This window comes from Pecten maximus, chromosome 13 (assembly GCF_902652985.1).
Source record: "Pecten maximus chromosome 13, xPecMax1.1, whole genome shotgun sequence".
NCBI classification, from domain to species: domain Eukaryota; kingdom Metazoa; phylum Mollusca; class Bivalvia; order Pectinida; family Pectinidae; genus Pecten; species Pecten maximus.
Genome location: NC_047027.1, coordinates 24,776,647 through 24,793,379, shown reverse-complemented (window position 1 = coordinate 24,793,379; position 16,733 = coordinate 24,776,647). Strand labels below are relative to the sequence as shown.

Sequence of the window (16,733 nt, the reverse complement as noted above, 5' to 3'; positions counted from 1 at the left end):
TTCCTACCTCAATCATCGCAGAAACTTTACTTTTTGATATTGCAAATAATTTCCTTTCTTTCTTTTGGTGACCTGAATAATTTTTTAAATTCTCCAATTTCATATCCTATATAAGGTAAACTCAAATCAGGGCTGTTCAGAATAATGAAATAGCAAACAAATAAGAATATTACTTCATTTATACAGAGGAAATATCTCCTATTCATACATGTATCTACGTAATATAATGATAATTTCTTTTATACCATCCCTGTTCCCGGTCCCCCCCCCCCGAATTTCAATTACAATTTATCAATTTCAAACTACAGAATAACAGAAGAGATGCATATTCAACCGGGGCCGCAGTGGCCGAGTGGTTAAGGTAGCCCTCCACCTCTAGGTTGCGAATTCCAAACCTATGTGGGGCAGCAGTTACCATGTACTGACCATAGGTTGGTGGTTGTCTCGGGGTACTCCGGTTTTCCTCAGCCACACAAACCTGGCACATCCTTAAATGACCCTGGCTGTTAACAGGACTTTAAATAAAAACAAACAAAAACAAACGAGCATATTCAACCATTTCTTTATTTTCAGTAACATACTGTAACACGCATGATAATGTGTGATATCATATTGTACTATTTCTTCGACAGTCAATAAAATCTGAGAGTGTTCAAAAACACTTCCATCAATGAGCCGAATTAAATAAAGCAAAGTCACTTGACAGGGGTACTAGATTCTGGTAGGGCGACATAAATTCTACAAATATTCATCAAGTAGCTGCAGTCCAAAACCAAAAGCTGTCTATTCCTTTAATGCCATTCCAATTCTCCTATCTTGATGAAAGTGTTTAGACTACATTTAAAACAGATGTTCCAGAATTCTGTCTGTTTCTGTTGCTGCAGATAATTTAGATTTTCACAAACGATTCTCCAGTCATATATATATTATCACAGCGGTACCAAGCTCTTGTCTCTACAACCCTCTCTCCCCTCTGAGATAATGGAGTGTACAAGGGTCCTTTGATGTGGGCTGGTCCACTGTCCATCACAGGGTAGAGATGTGAATATTTAACAAGTTAACACACATGTCCATACACACTGGTCATCCTCCAACCTGGTCAGGTCATTTTTATCTGTCCACTTCTCCAAACACAATGTCCATGGTACCTGATTGTCAGAAAATTAAAAAAATCAGTAAATAATTTCTCAGAAATATATATCATATTTTACATTATGATATCATTTTTGCAAACTTATTCTATAAATTGTATATGAACTCTATTTCAGAAAAACTTTTGGGTCATGAAAGTTGTGGTAGAATAAGAATCATATTTATGATATAATTTTCTTACACCCAACAAATTAAAATGATATTTTCAACTAAATATGGGTTAAAAATCCTCCATCTCACTATAAAACTATTCCTGTATTTATACAATGTCATAGAGATATAAATATAATACATTGTTTCTGTCATACTTAATTATGTGTATCAATTTCTAAGCTAAACATGGCCTATCTTTATACTGTGACAAGATGTACGAATGCAAAGTTTCTAATTTTTAATACAGGTTACAAACATTCATTCTTCTTCGTTACATTTGTTTCGTATGAGCAGACAAATTTATATTAAATTATCTAAAACCTCATTGTTTGTTTGTTTGTTTGTTTTTGCTTAACGTTCTATAAACAGCCAAGGTAATTATTTACAGGAAAGTGTCTGATTCTTAAAAATACTCAAATAGCTTGCTTTGCCAATATTGAATAAATACTGAAAACGTTCATCCATGAAGATACAAATGATTATGTTTTATTTGTAACATCAATAAAAGTCCAACTTACCAATAATAGCGACAATATCAGCCAACATGTGTCTCTTGCCAACAACATCCAAAGCGGCCTGCAGAACAAATCAAGGGTCAAAGGTTAAACACAAATGATCAAGGCCGAAAATGAAATGATACAGATTGGGTATAAAGTCAATAGTTATGTAGAGTCGTAATTATTAAGTTTCAATATACTGTAAACATCTTTTAACAAAAATACAACATTATTTTGAAGAACTATTTTTAATTTTTTGTGATGTATCTTAAAGATGCACCATCTATGAGGAAGATTGGATCAATTGAAAACCAGAATAGAATGTTGTATATTTTTTAAACAATACCAAAAGATACATTACTTTGCATATACTCTCCCAAATTTTAAAATTCCAATTTCAAGTAAATATAATTAATTAATTGTAACCCGAAGAAAATATACCTTGTTTAATCTCTGTATCTGTTACATAATGTTACTTTAATAGGGTCTTTTAAATAACCATTTGAGGACTTTATTATTTTTAGGTGTATGGTTTGACATAAGGGTGTCGTTTTGTGATAAGCAGTATATATACTGTTGGTGATGTGATAAGGACGACCCTGTTATAGCAATAGAGACTGAATTATAAGATGGCTGAATTCTTAGGACACTATTTATAGACTTACCAAATGTGCGAATCCTGGGGCACGGATTTTACACCGGTATGGCTTGTTTGTACCGTCAGATACCAAATACACTCCAAACTCGCCCTGGTAAAAGGAATCAACAGTAGCTAATATATTCATTAATTAAATTATTTTCTAGAAACAAACTAGAACTGCTTGCCAATTACTACCTAATACCACTTGACCACTACCCATCATTTACATTTCACACTTGAAGGCAATGGTGAGGAGCAGCAAGCTCATAGATACCCATATTATATTAAAGATGTGTGTCATAATTGCAGTGCTAGCTAAAATGAATCCATGAAAATCAAGTTACAGGTAAGGCTACAAAAATCATAAAAATTTTCATGCAAATGAAGTGAAAATGTCTAGCATAAATGCATTTATATCACTGTATTCTACTGGTGATAAGCCCAAGCTCAGGGATAAGCCCAACTCCTATTGTTTACATTTTCTTTGCATAGGCCCATATAGGGGATTAAGCCTATTCCCTTCTTTCCACCATAAAAAAAAAATTAAAAAAAATGAAAATAAGGTGTGAAAGCGGACATTTTCTGATGAAAAACTGTGTGTTTTTTCTTCAGTGACACAATATCTATCTAAATTTGAACAAAATTGGTCTAGGGACTGAATGGGCTTTTACACCAAAACCTGTGCATAGCTGTAAATTAATGCACTATTGCAAGGAAAATTTCAACCCAAACCATAGGGCCATCTGCTGCCCGGTGGCCCGGTACAAACAACATAGGTATCTTACCTTGGGAGCCTCTATCGCTGTGTATGTAGATCCTGGGGGTACTCGCATTCCCTCGGAGTATAACTTGAAGTGATGGATAAGGGCCTCCATAGATGACTGAAGATATAACACAATGTAGTAAGGATATCTTCATATAAACTTTTAGTTTTGGTTAATATAAGAGCTTAGAAATTAATATCATCAACATCTTGTTTATTTAAATTTATTTATGTAAAGAAAATGAAACGTGGAGTTATGCAACTTTAGAAGGGAGATAGGTGTCATACAAATTACAATTGAAAAGAGACGAAAATTGACTTTTTGGCAGGAGGAATGAAAACTGGATTCTTGAGTTATGATCATGGCAAACACTTTAACTTTATATATCTCTTATTTCTAAAAAGTTTAAAATGAGTCTAAAGGATGAACGTTTACAAAAATATAAAACATGCATACCTTCATTTCAGCTCTACTTGGAGGAACAATCTTGTTGTCATCAACCTTGATTTCACCCTCAGGCATCTGGTTCATGCACTGGAGAATAATTTTCAGACTCTGTCTCATTTCCTCCATTCGGATAAGATACCTGGAGGATAGAAAACGTCACATACACTTCAATGGCACAACAAATGAGGATCCAAACCAAGTAGATAGGTATAAGACAAATTGTAGCAATACTGTGAACGTTTTAAAAAATTACTTTGGCATATGGATATGAGTGTTTTTTTTCCAATGAACATTGTTATATCAATAAATCATGTAGGTTTGAAGAAGAAAGACAGGTATTTAACATAATGTTTTGACCCTTCAGATTTCTGAGAAATTGTGGTTTGAGTTATATGACATTGCTCACGTCAAGGGTCTACTGGAAACACTAAATATTTCAATATACTGTCTTAGTGTCTTAGCTTACCTATCTAATAAGTGTCTTAGCTTACCTATCTTAGTGTCTTAGCTTACCTGTCTTGGTGCCTTAGCTTACCTATCTTAGTGTCTTAACTTACCTGTCTTAGTGTCTTAGCTTACCTGTCTAATTAGTGTCTTAGCTTACCTGTCTTAGTGTCTTAGTTTACCTGTCTTGGTGTCTTAGCTTACCTGTCTTAGTGTCTTAGCTTACCTGTCTTAGTGTCTTAGCTTACCTGTCTTAGTGTCTTAGCTTACCTGTCATAGTGTCTTAGCTTACCTATCTAATTAGTGCCTTAGCTTACCTGTCTTAGTGTCTAAGCTTACATATCTAATAAGTAATTAGTGTCTTAGTTTACCTGTCTTAATGTCTTTGCTTATAAAATTATCTGTCTTAGCTTTCCTGTCTAATTAGTGTCTTAGCTTACCTGTCTTAGTGTCCTAGCTTACCTGTCTTATGTCTTTGCTTACCTGTCTTAGTTTACTTGTCTAAGCTTACTTCTCTTAGTGTCTTTGCTTACCTGTCTTAGTGTCTTAGCTTACCTGTCATAACAATCTCCTTTCACACCAATAGGAACATCAAAATCGACCAAGTCATACGCATCATATGGCTGTGTCTTCCTCAGATCCCAGTGAATACCAGAGCCACGCAACATCACCCCACTGGAGAAATAGTACACATAGACAACATAATTATATATAGGTATAGGGTTATAAAACCAAATAATAGGAGTATTATACAGTCTAACCAGAATGACATGTCGTGTTGAACTTTGATTAACATACTGATTACAGACGATCGAGTCTATAGTCATTTAGGGGAAATAGGTGCTTTGTATATATACATCATAACATGTACATGTATATCTGTTAGTTGTTTATTTATATTGGTCTAGATTTAGCGACAAATCTGTTAACATGTGAACAATTGATCACATAGTTACTTGAATATGTGTAAACAATGCATCGAAAATAAATGATACAATCCCGGTGTTGTCAATATAAATTGTAATGATTGAATGATCCAAAACAGCACCCTGCTGGACACAGTAGTATTCCTAATAAAAATGTTTTGTTAACACACCTATGCACAAATGGAACAACCCACTTTGAATATTCCACGAAAAGGTCAACGTGACAGGTCATTCTGGTTTGACTATAACCTCGGAGCAAAACAATATACACTGGTTCCATGCCAAAGCTACATACTGTCTTGCATCAAAATACACCGAAATTTGAAAACTGAAATAATGTTAAAAAGCACAAGCATATGTTTGATCTCAACGGGTTTGAAAAAGTATAATTTCATATCTTCACACCAGCTTAATAGTTAAGGGCCATTCCATTAAAATATCTACCTGACCACAGGACTCCACATTAAATCACTTCCATCCATGGTTGGATTGCCTTCCTGTTACTTCTATGTAATTTATCAAATAAATTCTATGGGCGGTACCCTTTAACCAAACCTGGAATCCTGGGGCGGGGTAGATGTTTTACTGGAAAAGCCCTTACCTGTAGCCATATTTGTTTATTTTCTACCAAAAACTAATAGTTTATCAGTAGCAATGCTTGTTTATTTTCTTAAACCAACTAGATAGTTTACCTGTAGCCATATTTATTTACTTCCTTCCAAAAACTTCATATTTTACCTGAAGTTGTATTTGTTTACTCCCTACCTAAAACTTAATATTTAACCTTAAACCATATTTATTTTTCTTCCTTCCAAAAACTTCATATTTTACCTGTAAGCCATATTTATTTTTCTTCCTTCCAAAAACTTAATATTTTACCTGAAGTCATACTTGCTTACTTCCTTTCAAAAACTTAATATTTTACCTGAAGCCAAAGTTAAGAGCATCCTGTGCGGATACTATGCCAATATCTATTGTTCTTTGTTTCCAAATTCTGTTCTGTGTGAGCAATTCCTCCACCTCGTCCAAGCGCTGGTTAAACTTCTCTACAAATTCATATATATCATCCAAAAGTCCGAGAGGTAAATCCTGTTAAAATTAAAACGGGTGTTACTGTATCTTTAACAATGAAAATTATTCAGATAGCATCAATTAAATTCTAAATATAGTTTGGATCGATAAATGATGCAATGGAAAAGGAATTTCAATATTCTAAGGATGTTACTATTTATTGTTCTTAAAAAAAAAAAAAAGAAAATTTGAAAATAAATCAAATTTAACATATTCCTCTTTTTTCACCATAATACATATACAGACACACATATATGTAGTAGTTGTGTAATGGTTAAACTGAAAAATATTCAAATAAACTTAAAATCTCATTTAGAAAGACTGATGTTTCACTCAGATAAGTACTTTTTTCAACAATTATATATCCATTGAATTTCTCATTGAAATAGAGCTGAATTATATACAACATTTTACAAAGAATCAGGGGTGTAAATGAAAGCCTCCCTTGAGCTTCCCCAAAGTGTGACATATCATGTCAGATATATCAATCCATTGACATTGCATGACTTGCCATCACTCTTTGATAGCTAGCATACTGAAATTAAACTTGATTTTGGCCCAAAAAAACCAACAATAACTTGGTTCTTAGGCCATCCCTTATCTGCTATGAAGTTTAAAAAAAGACACTCATCTAATATGTTTTTTCCAGGTTTAAAAAAAATCCCCTCATCTAATATGTTTTTTCCAGGTTAAAAAAAAAGCCCCTCATCTAATATGTTTTTCCCAGGTTTAAAAAATATCCCCTCATTAAACTCCAGGAAAAGAATGTGGAAACAAAGGATCATCAACAAACCTTTTTGTCCGGTTCTATATGTCTTCATGTTGTATGCGAGTGTAAATGTAAGGTGGGTTGGATCTAACATAATAATAGTTTGATCAGTTAAACTGTTCAAATGAAGAAAATTGTGAGCGAGGAATTATATAATTTACTTGTGAAATGTAACCTGTTGTTTTTTATCATGCAAAATGTTTAAAAAATAATATTTAACCATAAAATCAGAGCACATGTTTGTTAAAATGAAACAAAGACAAAGAACCATGATAAATCATTGCTACCCACATTTTGAAGTAGTATATATATATGAAAATGTATTCATAAGGAATGGTTTAATGAATAAATATTTCCCTTCATTTGTTTTTTTCACCAAAAAAATGATAAAAAAATTCGCTCCCTCCCACGTATCTTCTTAGAAAAATTGACCAAAGAACCAAGTTATTAATTTTATTCGGCCTTAAATTAGTACAAGATACAAGTATGTCAAATGACCATCATACATCAAGGGTCAAACTCAGAGACATGACATACCTGCGACACACCTCCAGGGCGAACATAGGCTGCATGCATTCTTGCTCCAGATACTCTCTCGTAGAATTCCATCATCTGAAACAAGAGCAATCGAGATGGTATCCTGAATACAGGGAATTTTAGTGTTTGGTTGATTTTTTTTAAACAGTGTTTAAACTTAAGTGCCATGAAAAGGACTGTAAATGACATAAATTGCATGGCTGTTGTAGATGGTGGCACAGTGGTAGCACACTTGCCTCTCACCTAGGTAGCCGGGGTTTGATTACCACCTGTTTTCCTGAGCTTCTCCAGTTTTCTCCCTCACTAAGACCACCAAAACCCTTCAATCCAGGCCAACAAGCATGATTAATGTAAGTTAATATAACTTGTTTTGCAATTGTCGTAAAATATATACAGCTTGCATGTACATCAATAACCACATGAAGTCTTGCCAATGTGATCATGTTCCAGGTACCCCATTCCTTAATACATACTTGACCAATATGTGAAAACTGTTTAAAAAAGAAGTTTCTAAATATAGTGCAGACAAAGAATTTATCTTCTATTATATAATAGATAAGAGCTGATATTGTCCTAAACACGAAAGAACAAGCTTGTTTGATGTACGTATACTATGGGTTCAAGATTGACCAATTTATATGAAGTCTGATATCTGTTTTAAGATGAAGTTGAGCGGATGGACGGAAGGACAAAACACAAAACTATACACCCCCTCCGATAATGACAGAGTTTGGCAGGAAGACACAGACACATAACATATTATATATACATGTACTGTACTATGAAATATATTTTGGGAAAAAATACAGTGATGTTTGCAAAGGTCTTACGAGGATTCCCATAAGCCATTAATTATACAGCCAACTTTGTACTCAACATTAAACATTTTCCTGATGTTTCCAAATATTTCATAATTAAACGAAATATCTGTAATTATTTGATAAGCCCACCTTTTCTCTCTCCTCGAACAGCCAGAAGAATGGGGTCATGGCACCGACATCAAGTGCGTGGGTACCTACTCCCATAATGTGGTTGAGGATGCGAGTGATTTCAGCAAACATTGCTGCAATGATAATCATCACATCAATCAGTGTCTCAAACATCATCAATTAGTATTTCATCACAACATAAATAAAGACAACCATTCATCAGTTAGCATTTCATCACATCATAAATAGTGCTAACCATTCATCAATCATCATTTCATCTTTTAGTGCCAACACTTCATTAGTCAGCAGTTTTTTTTATAATAGTGCCAATAACCAACAATTTATCTTAATATATACACTATACATCATTTCTCGATTCCCCAGGAGAATTTTAAATGTCACAACTTGACTGTAAAATGTGACGGGGCAAACAAAATTCTGTTACTTTTCTGGGATAATTAAAAAAATATACCCTGAAATTTGCTGTTCTCTGTTTCACTTGGAATACGATTTTGTCACAAAAATCATCAGTCATTGACAGAGACAAATCCGGCTGGGACATAAACTGACACTAAATTCCAACAACATATCTGGGTACCTAGAATATTTTTGTACTACACTATGAAAAATTTAATTCCAGAAAATGTTTCTTATCAAATTTTGAATTTAATACTTACTACGTATATACTTGGCTCGTATAGGAATCTCGATGTTCAGGAGTTTCTCAACAGCTAGTGAATAGCACTGTTCGTTACACATCATTGAGACGTAATCCAGGCGGTCGAAAGTAGGGCAGTGCCTGGAGGTACGTCTTGTATTCTATCAGCTTTTCTGTACCTCTGTGTAGAAGGCCGATATGGGGATCCGCTCTTCCTACAGTCTACAACAGGATAACACAGAATATAATTTATGAAAGCTTTAGGAATCCAGGGCCGGATTATTGAAATACCAGCTAGTACACAATAGCTATATACAATATATAGATGGCCCTCGATTACTCAGTTCAGTCTGGAGCCTTCAACAATGTCAGAAATCAAAGCATTATTTTTCAGCAATCTGAAGAGACAAAATGTTTATATGTCAAATTTAAATTTTACTTCTTATGTCAAATGTGATGTTTGAAAGTCAAAAACTAATCTGAGAGGTCTATATACCTGCCAGGACTTTTTCTGAGGTGTTTTGGAGACCATTAATGGACCCCACTTACAATTGAATTGCAGCCTATTTCATATTTAAGTCAAATTCTCAAAATTAACAGTTAACAGTACTTCTGAAAAAAATCTGTCCAAATTCACCAATTTTCATCCCAAAATGATCATAAGACAAAAATGCCCCAGCCCAAACCATTTAGAAAATTTCTGTCAGTTTCAATGTCTGCTGATAAATTAAACAATATGGAATATCAAAATGACAAAAATTCTGAAATATCATTGATTGGATGATGATCAGATAATATGAATTAGATTGGATGATGATAATCACTAAAAAGAGTATTTGATAATGAACTGATCAGTGAAGCTATTACAAGAAGAATGAAATTTCTTTTCTTGTTTTTTAATTAACTGATGTTTAAAAGATTTGGTTAATAAGTGCACTGTGCACTTTCAAAAACAACACACAAGAAAATAATCTGTTTTTTTTTTAGGTACATATACAATGAGCCGGACGTTAGACACTTTTATTATTGATTATATATTCTGTATTAAAAACGTTGCCTGAATCTTGATCATTCAAGAGAGCTCGAGGGGTACCAAAGTACATTTCACGTTTTTTGGGACATGATTAAGCGGTCGTTGGTCGGGTTAGTGAGGTGGTCGTTAAGAAGGGATAATTTATTGTTGGAAAAAACGTCGGTGAACGAGAAACTTGTTCGCATATAAGATATAAAGGTATAAAAGGGGGGGGGGGGGGGGGGGGGGGGTCGTTCTTGAGAGTGGTTGTAAATAGAGGGACCACTGTACATGGTATGCCTTTATGAAGCGGAAACAATCCAGAATCTTTCGTTAAAAGACAAAAGATTACATCTACAGATCAAACAGGTAAGGAACTTTTTATGTTTCAATTAGTGTACTCATCCTCTTCTCCAGTGGGGTGCACTTATTAGGTTGAATACTGTATGAATATCTTACTTCACCGTCCATACTGAGAAGAAGTCGTAGCACTCCATGGGCGGCCGGATGTTGAGGTCCAAAGTTGATCTCCAGTCCTTTGATTCCCTTCTCTAAATACACTGTAGACGCTGTTGAAACACAAGAAAACCTTAATAAACATATCTCAAATGGTATTTCTTTCAATATCTAGATCTTGGAAGCATTCTTAAGCTAGAGAACTGAGACATAAGCCTGCTTGATGTCTTAAAATAAAACAGCATATACAGGGGTCGACATTAACGCTTGTCCGATTGTCTGGTACCAGACGAAATTGATGTCGGACAAGTGAAATCATTAAAGTACTTGTCCGACGGGACAAGTAACAAATCTGTCATTGTGTTTTATTTATGTTATATTCTGAAGTCAAAACTGATTCAATACTCACTGTAAAATGAGTAAAAACTCCTTTACATTGTGTTAACCATCGAACGGAAGTGAGTTGATCATGCTTATTAAAGCTTCATTCGGAACTACATAGAAATGATGGTAGACTTCCGAGGGCTCTCGAAAACATGTAATCGGTATCACTAGTATGTTTGAAACGCATGCGAATGCTGTACATGTGAGAGCATTGATACTACGACAAATACCGTCTGCTGGAATCGTAATTAAAATGAATCAGTTTTGATATGTAATAGATACATAATGGGTACGAGTGATGTATCGGATATATCACACGAGTGCGTAGCACGAGTGTGATATATGCGATACGTCACAAGTACCCATTTTGTATCTGTTTTATCCAATGACAGCCGAGGTTTTGTCACCCATGTGCCTAGGGGTGGAGCTATAAAATTGATCAGAACCTGTCACTGTGATATGTTTCCCGCCAATTTCTGACACGTTTTGTTTTCTGTCACAGTAGCCAATTCATTTCTAGTGAGACTGTCAACCATGACGGATCAGGTACTGATCACTGATGTCGATGTGTTCACTGACCTCGACGATATAACATTATCACAGGCCGTAGACAAGTATGAGTATGAACTGGAAGATAGTGACACGGTAGCTACTGACATTGGAATATTTGATACCAAGGAATTAACTCAACCAATTGGTGTAAATAAACTGAATGGTAATGTGAAAAACATGTGAAAGGCTGCAGGATTCGAGGGAAATTACACAAACCGCTCCGGAAAGAGGACCTGCGCTTAAGCTTCTTCCCTTTACCAAGCAGGTAACTTAAGTCTAAAATCATATCGTTTGAACAAATTGTGAAATGAAATATTTTTCGTAAATTTCGACGTTCACAATGTCACAAAATCCTTTCAAAATCTGTGAAATTATTTAAATACATCGATGAATCAGTTAATCAGTATTTTTAGCCACGCGTCCTGTTATCATTTTCATCACTATTTTGTTTATGATAGGATTTTTGTGCAACGAAAGTATATTGTTACATTTGACGTAATCTGTATAGCCATTTTTTTTTAAATGACTGAAATTTTATAATATGTATCTTGTAATGTATACGGTTTTTTTCACTGATCTGTTAAAATATATTCTACTTACTAAAATATGAACAGGGTTTTATATTCTATTTGGTCAGGTTTTGATGAACAACTCATTAAGGACAGAGCGGTACATCGCAGCAGGGCTGTACGTGCATACAAGGTGAAGAAAGAAGACGGAAAATTTCTAAACGGCACTCGTATTTCATTAAATTTTGTTTGAAATGTATTTCCTGTCTTTGTTCGATCATTTGTCACGCCTACATTTGAAATTGGCCCCGCCTCAAGACTGAGGCATGGACCAATCAGAAATGCCATGTGATATTTCAGATATCACATATGTGATATTTGAAATATCACATAGTATGTAATATATCGCCAACAAAAGATCAAAGAAAAACCGAGGCGTCATTGGATAAAATTAAGGAGGCTACAGATGAAGCAGACTGCCGTGCCCTAGAACACGGTGACATGTTTTAATGTTTTCACAGTAGTAAGTTTGTTTATAATTTAGTCCAACAGTTCTTCATGAAAGTTAATTATTTTAAAGTACTTCATTCATCTGCTTTTAGGTAAAAAAAGGATGGTTTAGTAAAACTTAAATAACTTGTAATAATACTTTCTTGCTGTTTTATTGTTGTTAGTAATTATTATGAGTCGAAATTATGGCTTGCAGTGCTTACCTCTACTTTATAATAAATCATCTCGCTGTTTACACATAACAGATGGAAAGTAGAAACACATGTAGGACAAGTGATTATTTCATTCGGACAAGTGAATTTATCTGATCACTTGTCCGAAGGGACAAGTGCAGAAAAAAGTTAATGTCAACCCCTGATATACCTGGCATGATATTGAGGACACATTGCATGCTTGTCGTCAACCATGTATGTAGAATTAAATATTTGTCAATGTATTTTCAGTGTACCTGGAGAGAAAAACTTGTGTTTTACATTTTAAAAGACATACACGTTGTCTATTTCACATGTTTTGATCATTCAGATTTCAGATTTCTGATTCAACTTCTGAAATTATTGTTTAAAATTATGCTATTGATTGATCACCTGAAAGATCTTGTATCAGAATTTCAAGAAAGGAATGTTGTGTTATACATGAATTTGTCTGTAATATAAATCGTTAAAACATGTACTTACAGAAGTCGGGAGCCACCCAGTTTTGGTCAGTCCCAGTATAGAAGCCTACAGGGGACTTGAACTCATCTAACATCGTACTCCCTGGCTGCCAGGCATTTCTAGAATATACATATAAAACAATAATACAGTTGTTATAATTACTTAACAAAAGTTTCAATTCATCAAAACCAAATTCTTCTTATATCATTAAGTATTAAGCTGTGTATCGCAAGGTGGCTAGGGTGTATACGGACGGAATACAATACCTAGATGGGACTAAATGGGTGTTCTGGGGTAAATAAATATATCATGATCATGTATCCATATTATATGTGTTATGTCACACCCGATGTTATTGTTTACGCACCAAAATTTTAGCGACATCAAATTTATAAACGGGGTCGGAAAAATTCCACATTTTCATAGTAGTGCACTCTGGCCCTACACCAACATGGCGTTAAGGCCAGAGAAACTGGGGATAAGTATTTTTGAGATAGGACACTATAGTAACATCAGATACATATATATCTCTGTTAACATGTACAGTTTATAAGAGTGCAGCTCATCGCGCCCGAAGGGCGCGAGAGCGAAGCTCTCTTTATAAATTAAGACAACATGTGTATAAGCTATATTTCCAATCAAATCTATACCCCTTCAACATTGAAATCGTGTCCCGCGGGAAAAGTCGCGCGCCTCCAGTAGAGGCAGCCATGTTTGAAATCTCATTCCCTACACGACGAGATCTGACTGGTTTCTCTCTCGTCGAAACAAATAACTGAAAGTTAGTTCAAATTACTTAATTCTCGAAATATCCACACAACCCATGACAAAGGCATGATTCATTTAAAAGTTACCATTTCTATTTTTCTTTTGACTGACGAGGTAAATGTATTTTGCGAATTTGATTGGCTTGAGATATTTTGTTAGTTACCTAAATCTGAACCCTCCCAGTTTCGGTACTGATCAAATTGGATGCGAGAGTGGACTAAGAGGTTATTTTGCTGCACATGTGCATTATATAGAACAGTTTTTAATTGTATTATCATTAGATAACAGCATTGTAAGCACAAATTTCAAGGTTACAACCGAAAACCCTGAAATATTACTGAGTTGAACATCCCATTCAGAATGGTGCTGTTGTCGTCAAGCGTGACGTCATAAGAATTCAACGTCAAAGATTTCGCCAATGATTCCCGCCCTTTCTAAGCCCATATATTTTAAGAGTTTTTCGTCTTCCAGATGTCTTTGAAATATGTGATAATTTAAGGGAAACAATTCAATATCTTCTGTATTTTCTAAGTGGGTATAGATTGCATTAACTGCAGTAGTTTTTGCATTTTTTATTATAGAATTTTATCAAAACTTCATAATAAAAAAAAATCTTACTGTGCCGACCTCTTTACACCATGGCCTTAAATTACTAGATATTGTGATTAACAAGGCATAATGAAAAATATATAGCACAAGTTATCATTGTACAGCGTACGTTACGTATACCAAAATTTCCAGGAGAAAACAGACTTTGTAATTTGTTTCTATGTGTGGAAAACGAAACCTGTTTTTCACAACTTGTTCAATACTCATTCACTTCAAATTAAAAACATCGATGTTTATAATATATTTCAAATAATAGTCTAAGTGGGTGATTTAGATATACATACAAATATATGTCCGTGCTTCAAAAACAAAACAAAAGCAGAACCAAAACCCAAAACATGCATAAAACAAAAGATAATATACGTCGCAAGTTTAATCGCAAATAGTTTATATAGTGATACGGTTGCCTTCTAGCCCTTTTGCTCGTCTGCAAAGCGGCTGACTAGTAAACCAGGGGTCGCGTGTTCGATCCTGGTGGAGACTACTTGCTTTTCTGTTATATTTGGTGCCGTTGACCACTCCGAGATCAAGTTTTAGAAAATGAGAGGCTTCGTTGGGGATACAACCTGGGTTAATGTGTGTTCGAGACGAACACGTTTGAAAAGTGAGAATAGTGGGGCAGATTTTAATTGTAAATAGTGTACATAGTGATACGGCCGCCTTGCTTCTAGTGTCGGTGATGGGGGATTTTTCCTTTAGCTCAGTCGGTAGAGCGGCAGGCCAGTAAGTAAGGGTCACGGGTTCGATCCCCTGTGGAGGCGCACTATATTCGCTTTCCTGTTATATATATCATGCCAATCTTGTATCGTCGGCACTTTTACGTTGTTAGTAGCATATGCAATGTGGCAGTAGAATAATGATGTCATTATATGCAGTGCACATGTCATCACGGATATGATATGTGTGATAATCTGGAATCCGCCAATGCAAAGTGAAGACAATGCTAGTCACATCAGGACAAACAATAAGAATTTCAGCCGATATACGTATAGATGTAATGCATTGTTAATTTTACAAGGTGTTTACATGTTGTTGTTGTTGTTTTTTGTGTGTTTTTTTTTTTTTGGAATGGGGGATGTATTAGGACCTATTATTGGCATACTTTGTAGCATATTTTGCAGACGCAATGTAGCATAATTAAAAAAATAATGACAAAAAAAAAATAATCTAAAAATCTTTAAATGTAGTACAAGTTCTTAGACTGTTATTCGCATGTCCCTGTGTTTCATTGTAGCTGCGCTCTTCTAAGGCTTTGCCTTCATTCATATTAATTATCTAATGTCATATCCCGATATTTTACAGCATTATCAAAGCAACTTGGATATTCCTTACCAGACAGAAGTTTTACATGGCTCATTAATACACAAATATTTCTGGGTTGATATGATTTGATTTGATAGTAGATGATGCATTTGAGCTGCAGTATTGCATCCTTTGAATTTCCCAACATGGCAGCGTTTTCAAGTTTTGTGTTCAAGGGCAACGACACACTGATTCAGACAGCCTTCAGCATGTTGCCGTTTGATGCACCAGAGCATAACTACAAAGAAAACAAATCATCGAAACATTCTCACCTGACAGAAACGGTTACTGGTGCGGTCCTCTGCACGGACCGGCGAATTAAAGCCGCTGTCGAATTTCGTAACAAACCTAAAGCAGCCATTTTGACCGCCGGAAGGAGATGGCTTCTAAAGGTGCGTTCGATTTGAACACTTTAAAGGGAGATAAGTCGTGTAACATAAGCATTGTAATTTTGTATCTGCATTACAAACTGGTAATCAGAACAAATGTAGTGGCTTTATGTTATCGACAGAAAATAAAATGAAGATAAAAAGAGAACATTTTCTCTGTATTGTTAAGATTATCATGTTGCTTTTTTCTTTTCGTTTTTTTTTTTTTTTGCAATTTATCCTCCTTTCCTATAAGTTTTAAATATACATCAGAATATTTCACTGAAAGATGCCGACAGCTTAATTATACACTGCTTCCCATGTTATAGAAAAATGTTTAACAAGGTCAAAAAATAATATCAATAGTCTTAATAATGATAGGTTTTAAAACCGAAAGTTAAACATATGTATTAAATATAGTGATGAAGAACAATATAATTAGGATCATTTTGAATTAAAAAGACAAAAAAGAAAGTTCAAACATTTGGTAGGCGGTAAAAGCGTAAAGTATGCACTTTTTTTTTATAAACAATATTCTTTATTTCGAATCGTTATAATTTTTATTTGTCGCGATGTAGCAACTACTTTGTTATTACTTTCAGGTAAGTAAACTTCTTTCCGCA

The 16,733-nt window shown here is 34.7% G+C and overlaps 1 protein-coding gene across 1 annotated transcript; it reads right to left on the bottom strand.

The window, feature by feature from the left end:
• Positions 1-546: 546 nt before the first annotated feature.
• LOC117340939 (NADH-ubiquinone oxidoreductase 49 kDa subunit-like) lies at positions 547-16,143 on the bottom strand. The gene is given in 14 exon segments (XM_033902730.1): positions 547-1,148; positions 1,824-1,881; positions 2,468-2,551; positions 3,228-3,323; positions 3,663-3,792; positions 4,653-4,772; positions 5,949-6,112; positions 7,401-7,475; positions 8,351-8,463; positions 9,007-9,115; positions 9,117-9,209; positions 10,459-10,568; positions 13,085-13,182; positions 16,015-16,143. Coding segments are annotated over 14 exon segments (1,377 nt in total). The 5' UTR covers positions 16,104-16,143; the 3' UTR covers positions 547-1,110.
• Between the last annotated feature and the right edge of the window lie 590 nt (positions 16,144-16,733).